Here is a 22534-nt window from a genome sequence, read left to right as displayed (position 1 = left end):
ACACACAAGCTCCCCTTAGAACCCACAAAGTGTCTGGAGGTCATCGTTCATCTCTAGCCTGTGAAAGGCCTGTAGAGTACCCAGACCTGGTCATTCTCTTTCTGTGGGCTGGATGCTTTATGCTCTTCAGCAGTAGAGAAATAATAGAGTGCAGTGATAAAAGGCAAGGGCTCCGGGGGTCAAGGAACTGGCTTTACTTACGTGTGTGATATTGGACACATTACTTTACCTCTGTATGTTTCCATTTCCTCCTCTGTAAGAGAGGAATAGTGATAGTAGGAACGTGTAGGTAGTTTTAAGAATGAAATGATAGCGTGCACATCACATGCTTTGCACAGGCCTGTACCTGGTAAGTACAGAGCGAGAGCTAACATTTTGCCTTTGGTATTCCTATTAGCATCATCATTATCATTGAGACTAGCCTCTCCCAAGACCCAGATGTTACATAAAGGTGGCTTTAAGGTTAAACAGCCAATTCTGAATCACAGTATATGAAAATTCTCTCTTCTTAAGAGACTTCAGGAAAAGAAACTCAGAAAGCAGCTTTCTTTAAAATGAAAATATTAACTTGAGTGATAGCCAGAGGAATAACATGTGCTGTTATTTGGAAAGTATGAGCACAATGTTGTGGGGGGGTAGTTTTTAAAAATCTTTTTTATTTGTTCTCTGGAAACAGAAATAAGATTTTACCCTTTTTTATGTTAATCAAGTTTATCCTAGAGGCTCTGCTCCTTCACATTAAGTGGGATAGAATATGACAGTTTATAATTTAATTTTTTCAGAAACCTATTTTAGCATCATTTCCAATTCTGAATCAGAGAGCTGAGCCTAAAATATTCCTCTGTAAGGAAATGGATGGTTGTTTGCCATTTGATTTAGAAGAAATCCTCGGATTTTATCACTAGGATTTCTCTTCAGATTTAAGACTTAAATATAACTGGAGCTCTGTTTAGTGCCGCTGTGGAGTCTGTGCGATGGTGCAGACTCATAATAAAATCCTTTCAGCACTTCAATAACCAGAGCCTTTCAGATGGAGTCACCATTGAAATTATCTCTTCGGATTTACTCTGCATGTTAATTTTTCTGATCTAAGGTCCATCCATACAGGGCAACAGTACTGTTTTTCTTAGATTATGGATCTGAGGACTCTGCTATAATTCTCATGAATTGGTAGCAATCATATCACTATAATTATCACAATATTTATTCTAGAAGACCATATAAGTACTCTGCATATCAAGAAATATAGTTCATTTAAATATAATAACTGTAGATATCTTCACCACTGATTTGTGGAAATTGGGTAGAAGGAGAAAAAATAAAAAGAAGAGAGTGAAGGAATTATCCCTGAAAAATGAATTTTACCCTTAGGTTTATTTTAGTTTTGGAGTCATGTAATTAAATTATCTTTTCTGATGGCCAAAATCAAGTTTAGTAATATCTGAATTATCATAAAAAAAACTAAACTCTTTCCAACTGCATTTGACCTAATACTGATAATTTGCATCATTATGCATTTAAAACATCCTTATGTAAATTGCTCCTGACCTAGTTTTATGGGTTATGTCTGGAAATACATATCTTTGACTCATGGTCTTACCATAGTAACAGTGGTATATGGTCTTCTAATTCTTTAGGGATTCTGTGATATTATAAACACACACACACACACACACACACACAACCTTTTACTGACAAAATGGGAAAACAAATCAAATTTCTTTCAGGCTCCAAAACATTTTCAACATTCTCTTTTAGGTAACATTTTTGATGCCATATTTGAGGAGGGGAAGGTACTCTTTGCTGAGATGGCTTTAAACAGTCTGCTCTTCTGGTTATTCTTTCTTCTCCCTTCTTTCTTATTATGCTTCTTGCTTTCTCACTGCTGTCACTTTCTTTCTTACTGCTTCCCTTCTGCAGCCATTGTCACTCGTCCCAAAGTTCTCAGGATACCTCCTAGGCCCAGAGTGCATAAGGCTTAGACTCCCATTTAAGGCCATCTCCACTGTCACTGGGATTGGCATAGCTTCTGTCATGGCATTTCCGTTGGAATGTCACCCTCAGCCTCTTAAGATGGGATGTGTGTGTGGCTCCCACCAGTGCCTTTTGGAATGTCCTAAAGATGAGCTTTGTTTCATCTTCTAAGAATCTTTCTGGTCAGGATGATTTTCTGTTGTTCTTCTAAGATCAAGCACATTGGAATTCTGCTTCTAATTAGCTCAATTACTGTTAGAATCCTCCAAAATTCCTGTTATTTCTTTTGAATTTAGATGAAACTCCTTTTGTGTAATGACCTAATATCCTAAGAATGTGGGTTTTGTTTAATACCGGGACATTTTAAGGGTTTCTACTCCAAATACATGAAAATCCCCAAAATAGAAGGAACCTTGAAAGGCTGTCTAATCCATTTCCTGATTCACGTCCCAAGATGAAAGTCCAACCTGTTTTTCTAAGCTTTCTCAAATTTCCTATGTAACACTTTGGTTTTATAAAAATTTCAATTACCGCACCGCCAACTCCTTATCAGGCCTGTTACAGCCCTGCATCCTATTGCCACAGTCTGCTTCTCTCAGCTATCAGGCTTACCTCCTGCTCAGGGCCACCATGTGGCACAACCCCAGAGGACACTGCTGATGTGGACTCAGTAGGAGACTTTGCCTGAAAAAGCTTATCACACTCCAGCTACACTAGCTTCTCCTTAGTTCCTTCAGTATCCCAGGCCCTTTCCTGTCTCGAGGTCTTCACACATGCTGTTCCCTCAGCCTACAATGCTTTACTTTTTTTTTTTTTTTTTTTGCCATGCCCGACTCCTTTGTAGCCTTAAAGTCCCAGCTAAAATGTTACCTCCTCAAAACGCCTCCCTGACCACCCTCTCTGAAGTGTGTGCTCTTTCCTCCACTCCCTCCCTCTCTTAACTCTCTCACACGTTGCCTGGCTTTCACTTCTTCATGGGATTGAACTCTATTTCTAACTAAATGATTATCTGTTTATTGCCTATACCCCCCTCTAGACTGTGAGTCCTGTGAGCTCAAAGACCACATCCGTTTTGTTTCTCCCTATATGGGTAACCCCTAGTGCAACTCCTGACACATAGCAGACTTTTTCCATGAATGACTGACAGAATACATTCATCACTGTAGGGCCACTTTTCTCATGTTCTGCTGGCAAGAATGGCAAAGGGCCCAAAGTATAAACTGAGTAGGGCTTATAATGGTGTGAGGCTGGCAGAAGGCCATTCGTCCCAGGTCTCACATTCATTAAGAGCCTGACAGTTTTTTGATCTTGTCTCTGAACTAAACAATCCACAGAGTCACAGAAATACAGAATTGGAAGAAGACAATCATCACACTCAATTTGGGTCCCATTACTGACCACATCTCCAGTAAGTAATACACTAGGATTAAATATTGTAATTACTCTATGAGTAGAGAATTGGTTAGATGTAAACATTTAAAACTTCATGTTTTTGAATTATTCTTTTAGTCATTTCTTCAGATTTTAATAGACTGACAGCTTCAAAAATGGAAGTTGCTTAGACTTCTCTCAACTTTCGTGAGACCCTGAAACTTGGTGTAAATGTGTAGTTTCTCTACTGATTTAATTATCAGAAACTTGCGTGTTTGTGGTATTCATAGGTTTACTCTAGACACACGTACTATGTGCAAAGTTCTGTATGACATGCTAGTAATAGAGGGAAAAGATATAGCCCTGGCCTCAGAGAAAGGCCCACAGTCTAGTTGGAGAAATATACAAGAAGAGCACTAATTACATACATTGACATACTCAAATTGTTCTTTAGAAGATTAGTCTGGCAAGAGTGTATAAGATGTGTGAGATGAGGTGAAGACCAGATACAGGGGCCAGTTCAGGCCTGTAATGATGAGGGCCTGAACTTGGTTGAAAGCAGTGGGAAAGGCAAGAAGCACGAGATGTGAGCTACTTTAGAGAAAGTGTTGGTGGACATAGGCTCATCTTAGTCATGGGGGATAAAATACTGGAAGATGACACCAAGGTTTCAACCTGTTTAACTTGGGAGTGGGCGGGAAGAAGCAGGTCATGCTTCAGTGTATCCAGCTGCACTTGACCACTCACCTCCACTGGCCAAGGCCTACGTCTTCATTGTCTCAGTCTCTCTAGAGGCCTCTGAATCTCAGAACAAGAGAGCTTCAGATTCCCATTTCTTCTTGCCTTACTAGTCCGTTAACTGTGTCTGTCCCTATCTGGGACTTCCCCTTCTTCTGTGTCTGCCTGTGTTTCAGGACAACCCAACTCTCTCCTCTTCATCATCAGGGGAGTTTCCATAAGGGAAACAGAGTCCTGTCTCCTCTGTTTCCAAACCTCCCTGTTTTTACTTGAACCAAGTAAAGAAACCATGATGGTTTTGAAATCACTCTTTCCTCTCCTTGGACCATGAAGCCTTGTCAACACTGATGCCCCAGAACTGAGAAAGGGATAGACCAAGTTTCACCACTGAGATAAGGGAGGGTAGAAGAGTGTACACTTGTCCGTGGCTGCACAGGAAACCCAGATGGAAGGGATGCTGGGGATTCTGAGCGCTGGCTCTTACACAGAGCCTAGATGGAAGGTGTGGTTGGCATATGTGCAGAGAAAGCTCCTGGAGCAGAAGAACTAGAGATTCCATCCTGCTGGAGTGCCAGGAGCTGAGATGGAAACAGTTAACTTCCCTATTGAGGTCTAGAGCATCAGCTTGGAGGCTGTTAAGTATGAAGCCAAGTTAAGTAGGCAGGCTCAGCTCAAGTGTCATCTCCTCCATGACAATTTCCCAAGCCAGAGGCCTCCTTTTGCTTCTGTGGCTCTCTAGCCTCCGGTCAGTTCTTATGCCCCTCTGTCCTGCTTTAGAGTTAGTGCATGACTATCTCATCATATTACCACCCCCATGCCAGCTGCCAGTCATTCCTTGAAGGCAGTCACTAGGCTTTGCCCGTCTGTGCCTCCACCCTACCTGACCCGTGCTTTGCACTTTCAAATTTGTTAAATTATAGTAATGTCCTCTTTCTTAAGATCCAATGAAGGTAGTTGGCTTTTTGGGTGATGGTTCTGGGACTGAGACTTTGTTTGGAGACTTAAAGTGGGATGCTGGAACCGGTTAATTCAAATTTGGGGAAAGGAGAGGAGGAAAAGCCTTTTGCCTCTGGGCATGCCTCTCCTGACCCTTGGCTGCAACTCAGCAGCAGGCTCAGAATCCTTCAGGCATGAAAGTGTGTTTTTGAGTTTATTGTGGGAAATCTGCTTCACAGATTTTGTTTAATCATCTTTGAAATTAGACTTTCTCTAGGTTCAACCACCAATCTTCCAGCTCAGGTCTGGGACAGCCAAGTCCAATCTTTAAGTTCTCTTCCTTGTCTCTTCTGTGACAGGAGAATGGCTTCTGCCCACACTGAGAGAGAATGGGGGGTGGAGGAAGCTAATAGTCCCAATCCCAGTGGCCAGCTTCCCTAAGACAGCGTTAGGGTATGACTGATTTACAGAGGACACCATCTCTCAGCTTCCGTTATCACCTCCTGTCTTCGGGGCCCACCTCCTCTCCTTCCATTCATTGTGCACGTAAGTCCTGAGAACACCAAAATACAGGACTCTCCAGACCTACTCAGAGGACTGTCTGCTTCAGATACAGATCACTCCTTGCCACACTCACTCAGCGTAACTCAGTGGCATTAAAATTCTAGACCCTTACCCTGGGGGGCCTCTAGTTCACTGCACTCAAGGACCACTTCCCTTGACCATTTTAGAATCCCTCATCTCGGGTGGCAGGAGCTCAGATCACAACATTCTGTTCTGTATCTTTCCTCTCTCCTGCTTTTAACTTGCTTTTTCTTCCCGCCTCTATTTGAGTAGCCTATGAGAGCTATGGAATATTGATTTTCCATTTCCTCTACCTCTTCTTCTCCTTCATGTCCCTGGAGCAGCCTCTCTGCTCTACTTTCTCATTTCTCAGCTCAGAGAGCTGCGGAGGTTATGCAGGGAGGTTACGAGTTACCCGGGTTCTCTGGCTGCTCTGGGCTTCTCCGGTCTAACTCCACCCCCACTCCAACTCCAGTAATGGCCAACTCTCTCCTGAAAGGAAATTGAAAGCGATTGAAAGAGAGCCCCAGGGAGTGAGAACTGTCATGGCCTGTTACAATCTTTGCTATCTGCTTTAAGCCACTACCTTACGGTTGGATTCAACTGTTTTCCCAATAGTAAGTGTGATTCTGAATGGGAGGAAAGGGCTGGGAATGAGACTAGTCATGTAAAACATTTGGGTAGATAATAGTATTCGTATCTGTGCTTGATTTTTAAAAAGAACCTTCAGCTGTGTGTAATTTTGAAAGGAGGCGTCCTGCGCAATTGGGTTCTGAGGGGATGGGATCCTGCTTCAGTCTTTGAAGTACAAATCTCTCCCTAATGCCCTCCCCAATCCACCCCTTTTACCCCCTGGCAATCCAATGTGGTTGGGAAGAGCAAAGCACATAGGACTTACTTCTCTGCAGAGTTCATTTTTAAGAAAATGTACAAGTAAAACAGAATATGTTCCATTGCTGAGCAGCCAATTCATATATTTTAAATTTAAATTTACATTTACATGACAGGCATAATCCTACACATAAGGGTTAAGAGAAAATGTTGCTGTGATGAAACTAAAGCCAGTACTCAGAAAACTCGAAGGTAAGTTGTTAAGCACAGAGAATCTGCACAGCAACCACCTTGGGAGAAAAGTGGCAGCAGAGTGTCAGGGATTGGGGCTGGTGTAGACACAGAACTGGTGTTCCATCACAGGTGTTGGTCCAGAGAAGGCACATCCAGAGGGCCTTAAGGGAGCACTTTTAGTATTTAAACAGAACCACAAACTGGACAGCACCCAGAATGGCCCATTGTATGTGGAAACTGACTCTGGACCCAAGTATGGCCCTTGTTTGAATCCAGCCTGGGGAGAAAAATCCACAGCAGAGGAACCAGAGCTGGTACCAGCCCCTTATGGCCTCTGCATAGGGCTGGACACTTGCTGTTCCCTGCCAGTCCTTTCTGCCCAGAAATCCCATGAGAGCAAGATTAAAGCTCCATCCTAGCACTACGAAGGTTCAACATCTGGACAAGGGAATGACCTGGCTGTACTAGCACAGGGGGCCACTTAGCAGCATCCCCTGCCTCCTCCCTCTCCTGACAAATCAATCGTAAGATAAGAGAAAACTTAAGATTGTGGGTTTCTCTGTAAGAAATTAAAATCTCACAACATAAACTTTCAGACCACACAGTGTTTGCACATGTGGAAATGTATGTGCCTGGGGTGTGTCTGCTTGCAGTAGCCTGCTGGCTGTGACAGGTGCAAGTGACAGCTCTGTGATTGTGCTCTTGTACCACGTGGGTGATTAGTGACCAGGAGGGTATTGTAGGATAAAGAAGAATGTTCAGCATAGCAACATCTGTATGACAAGGGAGAATCATTTCAAACTTGTTTTGGGGTCTATTAATCCCATTTTTACATCTTTATTTCATAAAGTAGTCTTAAGAAAGGAAAAGAAGGCAAACTCAAATGTTTACTCTGCCTTTCTAACTATTTACTAATTCCTCAGAGATTCCTTTTTCCTTCTGGTGAAGAGAGGCTATTTTAATTAAGATTATGGAGAGACTGCAAAAAATATAATGATTCTGAACTCTGAGATAAAAACAAACAAAAATAACCTTAAAAACAACCTTTTATGTAATGACTACTTCTCTCAATTTGTGAGGACCCACACAGATAAGCCAGGTTTCAAAGAGAATTTCAGGGAAACTTCTAACCCAAACCAATAAGCTTATGGGGTGAAGAGTAGATTCTGTTAGCAAATATTTAATTTGCAAATATCAGTATCCAGCCTTTTGTAACTGAATCCTTACATACATTTATAGTAGCTTACCTTTAATTTTTATACCCTTAGTGTTTATTACAGAAATAAAACCCTTCTTCTTGATCACTGATCACCCACGTGGTACAACAGCAGTTCAATCACAGAGCTGTCACTTGCACCTGTCAGAGCCAGCACACTCCACTGCAAGCAGATACTTTCTGTCACATACGTTCTCGTGTGGGCAAAAACTGTTCTTGTGATGAGGTGATTTGATTTGAACCAGTGTGAATTTATATCCTTATAAAGCTATATGCCAGTGACAGGAAATTCTGTGTCATTTAGAGAAAGATTCATTCTTCTTGAGACAACACATAGCGAACTATTTCAATTTCAGTATGATATTATATATAAAGGTGAATAATTTTAGTTTTAAACCAGTTTGTACAAATCTTTACATTCCACCAGCCGAATAAACCTCTTTAATGTCATATTAGTTTAGAAAGTACATTAAACCTTTAAAGCTCCAAGGTCACATGTTAGTAAGTTCATTTCCTGATACCAGGCCTCAATTTTGTGCTTCAAGCCTTGGGGAATGACTTACTCAGACTGATGAGCATTTTGAATTTAGGCCAAAAAAAAAAAAAAAAAAGCCCACAGATCTAAGCTTTTAATGGTGCAGAACAGTCTACCTACATCCCAGGCACAAGTTTCTGAAAGACCCGTAGCTAATGAGGTTATAACTTTGTTCTCTCTTGCTCTTCACTCAAGGCATAATTCAATCCGAAGACAACTCAATCTGTCAAACCCGGACTTCAATATCCAACAGCTTCAAAAACAAGAACAGTTGACTGGAATTGGTCGAATTAAACCGGAGTTATATAAGCAGAGGTCATTGGATAATGATGATGGGAGAAGGAGTAACAGCAAAGCCTGTGGGAAGCTGAACTTCATTTTAAAATATGACTGTGACTTAGAACAGCTCATAGTGAAGATTCACAAAGCTGTCAATTTGCCCGCCAAGGACTTTTCTGGGACTTCAGATCCTTATGTCAAGATCTATTTGCTTCCCGATCGGAAAACAAAACACCAGACTAAAGTTCACAGAAAGACCCTGAACCCTGTGTTTGATGAAGTGTTTTTGTTTCCCGTTCCCTACCATGACCTTGCAGCCCGGAAGCTTCACTTCTCTGTGTACGACTTTGACAGGTTTTCCCGCCATGACTTAATTGGCCAAGTGGTGGTGGATCACTTCTTAGACTTGGCTGATTTCCCCAGGGAGTGCATCCTTTGGAAGGATATCGAATATGTCACCAATGTGAGTCCAGCATTTCTTCATTTTGGGGGGCTTCTTGGTCAGCGTGCACACAGAATACTTACACTTTATTTTATTTTGGGGGCAAAGTATAAAATTCATGTCAGTGTACACAGAGCTTTTGTTTCAGAACCTCCTTTCTGGAAGCAGGTCTTTAACAATATTCCTTTTGCAATTTTCAAGAATTGTTTATGAAAACGATATTACAGAATAACATTCTCTCTTTTCTATTTTCTAGTTCTTAGCTATTCCCTAAAAGATAGTAGATATTATCTGCCCTCCTCACCACACTTTCTTTAGAACTTTCTTAGGTTGCTTGTGCTAAATGGATCCTGGCATCCTATATTAACTGTAATCTGCAGCTAAGAGACCGTTGCCTGACTCTCTGAGAGCAGTTAGTCCTTTCCCATGTTCTCAGGTCAGCTCAGTAGCATTTCCCAAGATCAGATCTTCAAATTTAACCCCAGAAATGAGGTTGAAAAGAGTTGGCACCACATTTTTAAATATAGAATCAAAGTTACAAGGATGTCAATCTGAAAGGATGCCACAGATATTGGCAAAATTAGTCTACAGAAGATCAAATCCAATTTAGGGCTCAGGAGAGAAGGCAGAAGTACTATATAGTGATGCCATATATCTATGTTTACATGTTAAACATGAGATTGCAGTAGTGATATTTGTACCCCATTTACATCCTTTTCACTATTGTGCAGAGATGTCTCAACACTGCTGAATTAGAAAGGAAAATTGGACTTTCTTAGGTAACTAGTATTTTAAAGCCACTTGTTTCTTTCATCTGTCCAAATTCCCTCAGACAACTTTGTTAGCTCGTCTTCTGGGATACGAGTCCTTCTGAGCTCAGCATAGTTCTGGTTCTCTGCCTTGGCATCCAAAGACATCAAGCACCATACTCCTTCCTGAGCTCAGGCGATGGTCCGCTTTGGGTTTGGAGCCCGTTTAGTGAAGTGATTTCACTCTGCTCAGGAAGAGAACACACAGAATCTCTGCCCAGTGACCAAATACCTGTACTAGGACTTTCTCATCCTCAGCCACTTTTGTGAACTGGGAACTCACCCACACTTTGGTTGTCCCAACAGACACCTTCTCTTTGTGTACCACAAAATACCAGTGCCACCTTTGTCCTGCTACTCAGATAAGTGAAGTGTAGCATGGGGTTTGGCTGGCCTTTATCATAATGATAATAATGACATGATGCTGGGAAAAGGAAAGAAGGAGCTGGAGAAGGTGCAGAAAGTATCAGCTGCTGAAACTAAGGTGGTTTGGGAGATTGGGGGAAGGAACAGACTTCTTCAAACTTGAAAGATTGTGATTCTGTAAATCCAAAAATGGATGCTGGGGCAAGCAAGGATTGTATCCCAAATCCCACTTGGCAAAATAGGAGACAGCATGAGAAACTTTGAAGAAGTAAAGTGGGCAGGCTGCTTATCTAAGATAAGAATGGCTCAGGAATGGACCTTCTCACTAGAGTTTACCAGGTCCTCCTGGGTTTAAGCTGAGACACCGCCAACGGACAGTGATGAGCTGTGGTAGAGAGAGGTTAGTTACACCATCTAATGTGACACCAAGTTATATTTTTTGACAAGCAGTTTCTGTAAAATAGCTGGAGTGGTTATTATAATGCTCAGCAGGAGTCCTGCTGTGAGTTGACTTCTAGAGACTTTATGGAGAGAGCAACACTAAGCGCCAAGTGGCTGATAATATTCTGGATATGGCTGCTATTGGTGGGAAGGTCCCCTAAAGCAGTTTCCTGTGGGATGAGAATATAGAACAGCAGCCTGGAGAGACCTCCTGGCCCTGAGATCGCTGCCATTTTAGCCTTGTCCCAGGACTAAGCGTTTCCTGTCCATTGTCAGAGAATCCTGGATTTCCACAGAGTTGAGGAAAATGTAAAATTATTTATCAAGGAGGAAAACTGATAAAGCTAAAGACCTCAAAATTCTCCGTTGTTTCCTCAGGCAAATAATAAATATTCTGAGCATTGATCTAGGCCTTTGGATGGCCAGCAGGAGACGAGAAGTCCTGAAAATGGCATTACAGATTATTTCATAATCTGCCATATATTTTTTAAAATACTGTTTTAAAAATTATTATTTGAGGCTGTTTTGACTGTGCTTGTTTGAATGTGACTTTGTACAGAGACTGCCGTGAAGGTCTGAGGTTTACCAAGTTCCCGTTTTTATAGTATAGCATGTATGTAACACAGTGTATGTAATGCACACATGCAGATTAATGAGGGCATAATGAAGTGAATAGACATGGACCCACCCCTCAGCTGAAGAAGGGAACATAGCCAGTACTTTTGCTGACCCTTGGGGTGCCCTCCCCCTTCACGTTCCCTCTCAGTTCGCTCCTGCCAAAAGGAAACCACTATGCTGAATTTTATTTATATTGTGGCATATTTGTAAGACAATGTATTATTTGGTTTTGTCTATTTCTGCTTTTCATAGCTCTTCTTTGAATTTTTTTTCAGTCCACATTGATTATGACATTTAGCAATAGAGATGGATGGAGCTGTGGTTCATGTATTCCCATTGCTGTATAATATCCCATTGTGTTATATATGACAAATTAGTTTTCTCGTATTGATACTATTTGGGTTGTTATTAGTTTTTTATGATTCCAAATAGTACTGCAGAGAACACTTTTGTGCACATCTGATTCACATGAGGTGTATGCCTGATTGAGGTAAGCTGCACACACGTTCAACTTTTCTAGGCAATGCCGAGTTCTTTCCCATAGAGTCTGTACAAATTGATCTTCCCACTGGTGATGTATGACAATTCCTAAAGCTCCACATTCTCACCAACTCTTGCAATTGACACAGTTTAACATGAGTGTGCATGGATGCATGTAAAATGGTATGTAATTTTCATTTCCTTGATTGCCAAGGTGGCCCATCTTCTGACATGTTTTATTGGTCATTCGTGTTTCCTTCCTTGTGAAGTGCTTATTATCTTTTCCTTATTGATTCATGTATGTTCTTTATATAGTCTGGAGGCAAATCTTTTGTTTGGTGATGTGTCTTACAAACATCATCTCTCAATTTATGGCTGTCCTTGTACTCACTTGATGGTATCTTTTGATCAATAGAAGTTCTTATGCTTAATGTAGTAAAATATCAGTATTTTCTGCTGTGAATTAGCATGTTTGCATCTTGTTTAAAAGATCCTTCCTTACTCTATGTCATAAAGATATTTCTCTTATACTTTCTATTAGAAGTTTGAAAGTTTTGACTTTCCTAATTATGATTTTAATCTACCCAGAATGAAATTGTGTGTGTGGTGTGATACAGGCATCCTGTATTAGTCATCTCTGGGTGCCATAAAAAAATACCATAGACTACGTGGCTAAAACAACAGGAATTTATTTCACACAGATCTGGAGGCTGAGAATTCCAAGGTCAAGGTGCCAGCAGCTTCAGTTCCTTGTAAGAGCCCTCTTCCTGGCTTGCCAGCCACCTTCTTGCTGTGTCCTGACAGGGCAGAGACAGAGGGACAGCTCTGGACTCTCTTCCTTTTCTTATAATGACACCATCTCATATTCAGGAATCCCAGTAAATCTCAGTCAGGATAAATAAAAAGAAATGCTCACTTAGCAATATTATAGTTAAACTATAGAACACTAAAAAGGAAAGCAAGACCTTGAAAACAATAAGAAAAAAATTATATACAAAGGAATAAATATTGGGCTAAATGTTGACTTCTCAAAAGCAATTGGACGTCAGAAGACTATGGAATGATAGCTTCACAATACCAAAATCAAAGTAACTGAGAGTTTTATGGCTTCAATTTTTATACCCAGAAAAACAATCTTCTAAGAGCAATAACAAAATAAAAGCATATTCAGAACTGTGGCTTTTGGTTGAGGGTTATTGCCAGTCTATGGCTATCCAAGGAAGGTATTTAGGGGAATAAATATGCTGGCCTCACTTTCCTCCCTTCCTCGTTGTCTGAACCTAACTAGAAGCCAGAGACTAAGAAAGCTCTTTTCAGTTTGAAGAAAAATAAACAAAAACCCCAAAGGCTCCAGGGGCACCAAGCAGGAGCCAATGGATTCCAACTAACTTCTATCATTACTCATTGCACCTCCTTTTTATGTATTTGTTCAATTTTCTTTCTTCCCCATTAGACATTTCTGTGAGTGCAAAGACCATATCTGGCATGTTCACTATGCCCAGCCTCTAGAGTGGAGTCTGGAAGTGAAATAATTACTAAGCACCTGCTGAATAAAATGAAGTTCTTTATTTGGTGAGCCTCTAGGGACTGATTTGGTTGCGGGCGGGGGGGTTGTTGTGCAGAGCTGAACCCATAATCTAATCTCTTTTTTTATAAGCTAATCTTTTTTTTATTTTGTTCTTTATTTCTCCATGGGGATTATGAGTTTTGTAAATATTGGCAATCAAATAAAAATTAATTCTCACACCTTCCTGTGAAGGAACAAAATGGCAATTATTGAGTGTAAATGTGATAGTTTAATTAAACCTCTCAATTACTGAAACCAGATCAATCAGTAATAGTGTAATGCCTCTCTGTGGGATGTATATCAGTCAATAAGAGAGAAGATAGCATCTGGAGGAAAGTCAAAGTTAGGAGAGCATGAGTTCACTGGTCAGGGTAAGTATTGGCTATACGCTTGGCATTTTCAGTGTACCCCACTCATCACTGGCTTCCTGACAAATAGGCGTTGAGCACTTCAGGAATCTCTCTTGGTGGCATGCTTAGAAACTGGTTCAGAGACTTTCTCTGGCACCTATAATCATCTCAGCTAGACTCTAATTTGGAGGAGATGCTAGAGTTTTCACATGGTAACAGTAGAAGTCATGAGATTCCCTCTATGCCAATATGGATCCCAGTTCATAACAGGGCAGGATACAGTTGACAGTCACATAGACTTTCTTTTAATGTTAGGAATTTTAAAACTTTACATTTCCCTCAAAATTTGACTTTGTGAGTCATTTTGTAAAGTCCTATATTTTGCAGTGGCTGATTTAAGAATTTCCCCGTCCTGTCTTCCAGGGCCCTGGGGCCATTTCTAGACTTGATGGAGGTGGGCACCTGGAGCCACTCAGGGGAAGTTATAAGCCTTCAGGGAAGTCCAGGTTGCTTGCTCCTCACAGTTGAATACAAATGGGCAGGAGAGTCTCTGTGACTGAAGAATTTTATTAATTTAATCCTGTTTCATTCTGTTGCACCATGAGTCCTAAGTTATTATTGCATGATTCTATGGCTTTGTCACATTCAGTCGTGTCCTGGTAGATGTGTAACAACTGGCTTAGGGGTGGGGAATAGAAAGCGGACCTGATTTGTAGCATTTGTTTATTTCTATGGTGTGAGTACTCCCAGCAGGGCTAATTTCAAGCTACCAATGTGACATTGCTGAAGGTGGAGTTGGCAAAAATGCTCACATTGGCTTCCACAAGCTGGTGGAAGAGCCTGCTAAGAGCCTGCTCCAACTAAGTACCACTCCATGTAGTGCTGAAAGCACTAAGGCTGGCTGGCTAGCAGATCCTAAGGGGCCAACAATTTGAAAAACCCCGTGGGAAGCCCTGGTTTCCGATTGACAACAGAGAAGCCAAGTTTCTCCTATAATGTGGATATGGGTGGAGTCCAGCCATTACTGGGTTCTAATGAGCTGTGTCTTCATGAGCATCCACTGAATCCCACCCTGTCGTTTTTCCCACTTATGATCTCTCAGACATGTTATCCCCTTGATGTCTAGATTATTCAGAAGGAGTGAAAAGTGGCAGAACTGTGGAACAGAACATATGAAGGAAGGGATTAATAAAGCTACAGTTCTCTGACAAAGAGTCTTTGGTAACTTTTCTCCTAGTGTAGGTGCCAGGACAAAGCCTTTGCTTTTTCAAATGAATTATATGACACATACAAGTGTATATACAATGTATATGTATGATTTTAACCTAACGACAAAATGTGCATTAGTCAGTCCAGAATTTAGCTGAAGAAAGAGAACATTATTAATCTTTTCTTTTTTTTTTTTTTTGAGGAAGATTAGCCCTGAGCTAACATCTGTGCCTGTCTTCCTCTATTTCATATGTCAGATGCCTGCCACAGCATGGCTGTGTAGTGTGTAGGTCCACGGCCGGGATCTGAACCAGTGAGCCCCGGCTGCAGAAGTGGAGTGCATGAATTTGCCTGGTCCACCACTGGGCAGGCCCCATTATTAATCTTTTTGAAGCTTCCTGTGTGCCCCTCCTCCATCCCTAACCTCCCCCACCCCCCAGGTAATCAATGCACTGAATTTCATGTCTATAATTCCCTTGTTTTTTAAGTCATTTTACCACTTAGGAATAGTTTGTTTAGGTTTGCCTATTTTTTGAAATTTATGTGAAAGAAATTATATTGTATGTATTCTTCTGCAAATTGCTATGTTCAATATTATGTGTACTGAATCACTTATGTTCACATACATACCGTAGTTCATTTTTTTTTTTCCGGCAGGGGTGTTTTAGCATTCCATTGTGTGGCTTACTGTAATTTCTTTTTCTAGTCTCTTGTCAATGGATATTTGAATTAATTTAAATTTTTTCTATTTTAGAAAATGCTGCTATGTGTATTCTTTCTGTACATGTCCACTGGTAAATATGTGCAAGACTTTCTCTAGAGTAGTTACCTAGGAATGGAGTTAGGAGACCAAAAGGATTCTATCTCACAGCGGTTTGACCAGTTTACAATCCTAGCAGCAGTCTGTGAGCCCATCTTAGTCTGTGCTCTCTTCCACACTTGATATTGCGACACTCTAAGTCTAATACATTGATCACAGATTCTTCTGAGTTTTGCACATTGATCGTTATACTTTGCATGACCAAAGACAGTTTTGTTTCTTCTTTTCTTTTTGATTCTTTTTCTCCCCACACCATCCCTTTTGCTTGCTTTATTGCATTTACCAGGTCTGCCAGTACAACGGCCAATAGAATAATCTTTGGCTTGTTCCTGCTCTTAAAAGGATGCTTTGAATTTTCACCAAGAGGTAGGACACTGTCTATAGAGTGTTTGAAAACCTGAATGGATATTGAATTTTATCACATGATTTTTCTGAATTTATTAAGATGATCATATGTTTTGCTCCTTTTATCTTGTAATGTGATAAAGTTTATTGCTTTATTTTCTCATTTTGGTGAAAACTTGTATTCCTGGATAAATCTAACTTGTTCAATATGTATTGTTTTTCATATGCATACATATACATGAATATGTGTGTGTGTGTTCAGCTAGTTGGTTTGTTAACATTTTGTTAAAGATTTTTGCAACTAAATTCATGAGTGAGATCAGCCTCTGATTTTATTTTCTTGTTCTCTCTTCATCTGCTTTCATTACCAAAATGGGTGATGGAGCATTCTCTCTTTTCCTGTTCTCTTGAAGATTTTGTGTATGATTGAAATAATCTTATCCTTCAATGTTTAGTAGAATTGACCCATACAACTTTCTGGGTCAAGTGTTTATTTTTGGGAAAATTCATTTCATTTCTTTGATGAAATATTCAAGTTATATTTGCTATGGCACTATACAAGTTTTCTATTTCTTTATGAATTGATTTGAGTGATAAAGATTTTTCTAGAAATTTACTTATTTCATTTATGTTTTAAATGTATTGATTTGAAGTTCTTCTTAATCTTTTCTTATCTTTTTATTTTCTACTTCTTTTGTAGTTATGTCCTTTTTCTTATTTCTAATTTTGATTATTTGTCCCTGTTTCTCTTTTTCTTTGATCAGTGTCATTGGAAGTTTGTCGATTTTGTTAGTCTTTTCAAAGAACCAACTTTTAATTTTGTTGATTCTATTTAGTTTTTGTTTTTTATTTCTTTTGACTGTGGTTTCCTTCTTTTTTATTCTTTAGGTTTATTCAGTTATTTCTAATTTCTTATATCTTTAGGTTGGTAATTTTCAGTCTCGTCAAACTTTTTGTCAACTGCTTTATTGACATTATTGAAGTGTAAAAACCTGTACATATTTAATCTATACAACTCGATGAGTTTGGGAATATGTATACACTTGTGAAACCATCACCACCATCCAGCCATAGACATATCTATCGCCTCCCAAAGTTTCCTCCCACCCCCTTTGTTATTACTTATTATTGTTATTATCATTTTGGTGTGGTAAGAACATTAACATAAGATCTTCCTCATGGCAAATTTTTAAGTATACAGTACAGCATTGTTAGTTAGAGGTACCATGCTGTATAGTAGATCACCAGAAATTATTTATCTTGCATAACTGAAACTTTAAATATGAGTTTAAAACTATAAATTTCCCTTAAAATACTGCTTTAGCTGTATATTCACAAATTTTGATATTTACTGTTTTCATTATCATTCTGATCTGTTTTCTAATACCAAATATAATTTTTTTCTTTGATTTATATGTTATTGAAAAGTGTTTTTTTAATTTCACATTATATAGTTTTTTTATGTTTTGTTATTCTAACAATGAGGATATGATCAGTTGATATAGACTGTATTTTACAGATTATTTGATATGTGTTGAGATTTTCTTTATGTTCTCTTACACTTCAGTTTTTATAAATATGCTATATGTGCTTGAAAAGACTATGCATTACTCACATTCATATCTTGACTGATATTTTTCGTCAGTCTAACATATCAGTTATTGGTAAAACATTTTAGAAATCTTACTATGAGGCTAGATTTCAATTTCTTCATATATATGTGTATAGTGATGACATGAGTATTTTTTATATCTTTCTGTCCATTTGAACCTTTTATCATTATTTAGTGTCCCTCTTTACCAAGAGAAATGTTTTTTGCCTTCAAGTGTACTTTGTCTGGTATTTTTAGAAATACAAAATCTTCTTTTTAGTTGATTTGGTCTTATATATTTTTTTCTGTTCTTTTACTTGCAAATTTCCTGTATCCTTATATTTTAAATGTAAATGTTGTAAGCAAGTATAGCTGAATTTTTTTTTTAATCCATCCTGAAAATCATTGACTTTTAACAAGTGAGATTAGTATATTTATGTCATTGTGGTTATTAGTATTTTTGGATTATTTCTCCTATTTATATTGTGCTTATTTTAGTCCTGTATTAAACCTCCTCCAAAACTGTATGTATATCTTGGAACCTTCCAGTCCAGTCCCTCTACTCCAGATAACGTGCGATTATTTCCCAACATTTTAGTTCTATCTTGCCTTGCCTTTTTACACCCTTCAATCAGATATCATAATTAATGTTTTATATAATTAACAATTATTAAATTTACCACCTATTTGCCACTTTTCTTTGTTTACCAATTCTTCAGGCTTTCCTTCTAGATTATTTTTCATGTTTAGTACATCTTTGAGAAATTGCTTCAGTAAAGGTCTGTTGATGTTAACTCTGTCAGTTTTTATTTGTCTTAAAATATCCCTGTTTCACATTTATAATTGAAAAAATATGAGTATACAAGTCTTATCTGGATAATTATTTTTTTCTCAGCAATTAGTCTATTAGCTGCTTGCCTCCAAACTCTTGGTTTTGAGAAATCAGCTGCAATTTAATTGTAATATGCTTTTCTTTTCTTTATTTTAAGTCATATTTTAAGTATATTTAAGTCACATTGAGTGATATTTTAAGACTTTCTCATTATCTGCAATTTGATGATGATTTGAATGGTGTGGACTTTTGAGAAAATTTTTGTTTATCTTGTGTAGGATTCAAAGGGTGTCCTGCATCTGAGGATGAGTTTCATCAATTCTGAAAATTCCCAGCAAGAATCTCTTTGAATATTGTCTCTTCCTGACACCTTCTATCTTTTTCACCTGGAAATCCCTTTAGATATTTTTAGACCTACTCACTCCATCTTCCATTTTTGTTTGTTGGTTTACTCTTTCTTCTATTAGTGATACATCCTGGATAATTTCTTTAGGTCTTTCAGTTCAGCAAATCTTTCTTTAGCAGTTTCTAATTAGCTGTTTTACAAGTCCATTGAGTTTCCCATTTATTAATGTAATTTTCATTCCCAGAAGCTTTATTTGATTCCCCAAACTTAAGTCGTTTGTATAATCACTTGATACTTTTTCACACTTTTGATATATATTTTTTTAATTTCTTTAAACTTATCAATTTACTTCTAAGTATTTTCAATCAGATAGTCATGAAATATATGATTCTAGACATCACTTCTGTATTTGAGACAAAAGGAAAATGGCAAGGAAAAGAGGCAGTGCTTGCTACCTCTAAAACTCTTTTCTATCAGGAAAGGAAAGCTGTCCTAAAAATGACACTGATGTCTTCTGCTTATTCTGCTTCTAATTGGCCAAAGCTGTGTCACATAAACATCCTTACATTCAAGAAAGGTATTGAAAGCATATTTTTTTAACTTTTCAGCCTCTATGCTGCAATGTGGCCGGATTAAGGGATAAGAAATGGATATTAAATTGGCTAGTCCATTGTGTCTGCCCCAGTGGCTCAGAAGGAGATGCTCAGGATCCTTTAATTGAGTCTGAGACTGAACTGCAGTATTCCATCTGGAAGTACTGGGGTGCACAAAAAGGGGAGGGCAGAAAACTGAGAAAGCAGGTTGGCTCTGTTGGGATATCTGGGTACATATGCAGAAGCAATACCACAGCTCAAAGAAGATAGCAGAGGATGCTGATATTTTTTTCTATAAAATCTACCCACGTTTTCATTGTTGTAGCTGGAATTTGAAAAAGAATAATGGAAGAAAAGAAAAGAATAATCCTTCAGTGGGTAAAAAGATAAACTATTTCATTCATACAATGGAAAACTATTCAGCAATGAAAGGGACAATGTGTGCATAATGTACACACAATTACGTGGATGAATCTCAGAAGAATTATGCTAAGCCAAAATGAAGCCAGCCTCAGAAGGCTACCTACTGTATCATTCCATTTATATGCTATGAAAGAGGCCAAATTATAGGGACAGAGAACAAATCAATGATTGCCCAGAGTTGGGGGTAGAGAGATGGGTTGACTACAAAGGGGCAACATGAGGGAATTTTTGAGAAGTGACGAACTGTTCTCTGTCATAGTTGTGGTGGTGGGTACATGACGCTATGCATTTGTCAAAACTCATAGAAGTGTCTAACAAAACAGTGATATTTACTGCATGTAAATTAAAAATAAATTAATAAAAATTTTGAAATCACTTTTGAGGGGGAAAATAAAGACCTAATTAAATGATAGAAAGATCTAATGAAAAGAGTCAGTAAAGGTAGAGCTTGAAGATGTGGATATAAAAGTTAAGATAACCAGTAGAGTAAGTTCCCTGAGAGGTAAGAGACAGGATCTAAAATGCAGGTAGAGAGGTTGGCTTTAGATAAACAAAGGGTCAACATTTTCTTTGTTATAGGAATTAATGAGAAAAATGTGGGAGCAGATGCGGATAAGGTTGTAGATTTGGAGATGTGTAGTTGAAGACAAAACATAAAAACTTAAGTGCGAAAGGGATGGCAAAGAATTTTCATCTTGAGGACCAACTCTAATTGACTGGTGGTAGCTGACTAGTGGGCTGTGTGAAGAAGGATTGAGAAGCAATGTCAAGGCTCCACAAATGAGAAGACCAGGATCCAATAGCAATGTCTGCCTTAGGTTTTGGACAACCAACTCCCTTCTGTTATTCCAGCTAATTCCTTCCAGTGCTCACTCATATATTTGTTCTGAACACACACTATTCTTTGTCTGCAATGACCTTTTTTTCTGCTCCTCTTCTCTGTTCAACTGAATGGCATCTATCTTAGAAGTCCTACACTTAACCTTCACCTCATCAAGCAAGTCCTCTCTATATCCACCCAAACTAGATTAGGGTCTCTTGTGTGCCCTAAGGCTTTCTGCATTACCTCTTCACAGCACTTATCACGTTCATTTATATCTGTTTATCCTTGCCTACCCCACCAGACTAGATGCTCCTTGAGGGCAAAGTCCGTGACTGTATCTTTAGTACTTAACCCAAGAGGTGGATGATAAATGCTTTTTGAGTGAATGAATGAACAAAATGAAGATAGCTCCAATGTAGTGTGTGTATCTTAAGTAGGATTTGCTAGAAGCAGAGGCTGAGAGGGATTCTTGTGCAGGTGCTTTATTGAGGGACTGCTCTCAAGTGAAAAATGTAAGGAAGTAAAGGGAGCAGAATAAGCAGAGACAGGAGTTCAGCTAAAGCCTGTCCTGAGCCTGATCCCACAGGCAGCTGTGGAGCATGAAAGGCACCACTGCACCGTGAGACAAGGGGGCTGCATTTTACCCTGCCTTTGTCATTGGCTGTAGGCACCCCCTGGGGAGCGGGTGTAACTTGCCAGTTATTTTTAAGGTGGCTCCCATCAGCTGAGGGGAATTTTCCCAAGAATGATGCAGCCGTGAACTGTGAACAGCCAACACTCATAGCAGCTAAGAAATGGGTGCACCAGCCTGGTAAAGGGGATCTAGGCAGGACACATGGGGTCTACGGGAGTGTGATAGAACAGAACAATAGGAAAGGGTTATGGGCACACAGGAGAGACCCTGAGTCACATGACCTCTGGGATGTAGGGAAATGATGAAGGAGAGAAGAGGCCCTCTTTCTCTCCCCCCACTGCCAACACATACTCCTTTCCTAGCAAGAATCTGCTTGCTGCCTCGGCATGGGTACCAAAGGCTGGTGTCAGCATGGCCAGCTGAATGCTCCTGAGTGGGTGGCTGGCTGGAAGGCAGCTGAAGTGGACTCCACTTGGTACCTCCTTACACAATCAGATGTCTCCACAGCTGAATACATGGGACAACCTAGCTCAACGAAAAAAATCTTCTGCAAACCTGGAACAAGTGAAGGAGAACTTAATAGAGTTGTCAAGGACAGCAATTTCATCTCTGAAGAAAGGTGAGCCTAGTGGGGTAGAATGTCCCCCTGGGACTGCTTTTAATGATCTTCTACCTGTGGAAGCATTACTGTCCAAAATAGCAAGCCAGTTTCCTGACAGAAAGCCTTGTCCCAGGGATTGGCATTTGCTTGCTTGGAAAATGAGTTTTGAGCCTTTGGAGAATCGAAGAGTCTGTGGTATTTACAATACAACCTTACTGTCCAGTAGCTAAGTGTAGTCTAATTCTGACAGATGGCTCTCAGGGGAAATTTTCTTTCAGATTGGATTATACTTCCATGCCGAAATGCTCTAATTAAGGGGAGTCTATAATCATAGAGGGGGAGTGAGAGGGAGGGGAAGGTAGGCTGTTTCTTAGGAAGCTGCTCTGGAAAATGGCCATGTTTGCGATCTCAATCTTCCCAGCTCCACAGACTCAGCTACACTGAGAATCTAGGACACTGCTTTGCTAAAAACATGTGGTAGTGCTGGGTCATTGGTCAGCTTTCAGCAAGGAGCCATGGCTGCAAGATCTTGCCTCTCTAGCCTCGTCTCCATCTGGTTTCATCCT

At 39.5% G+C, this 22534-nt stretch overlaps 1 protein-coding gene across 1 annotated transcript in view; it reads left to right on the top strand.

Annotated features, from left to right (window-relative positions):
- SYT9 (synaptotagmin 9) overlaps positions 1 to 22534 on the top strand; it is a 180368-nt gene that overhangs the window by 52587 nt on the left and 105247 nt on the right. The window contains exon 3 of the mRNA XM_046637647.1: positions 8595 to 9141. Coding sequence (XP_046493603.1) covers positions 8595 to 9141 — 547 coding nt within the window. The remainder of the gene's footprint in view (positions 1 to 8594; positions 9142 to 22534) is intronic.

Source organism: Equus quagga, chromosome 14 (assembly GCF_021613505.1).
Source record: "Equus quagga isolate Etosha38 chromosome 14, UCLA_HA_Equagga_1.0, whole genome shotgun sequence".
NCBI classification, from domain to species: Eukaryota; Metazoa; Chordata; class Mammalia; order Perissodactyla; family Equidae; genus Equus; species Equus quagga.
The sequence above is the reverse complement of the archived record's forward strand: the minus strand, read 5'-3'. Positions and strand labels throughout refer to the sequence as shown.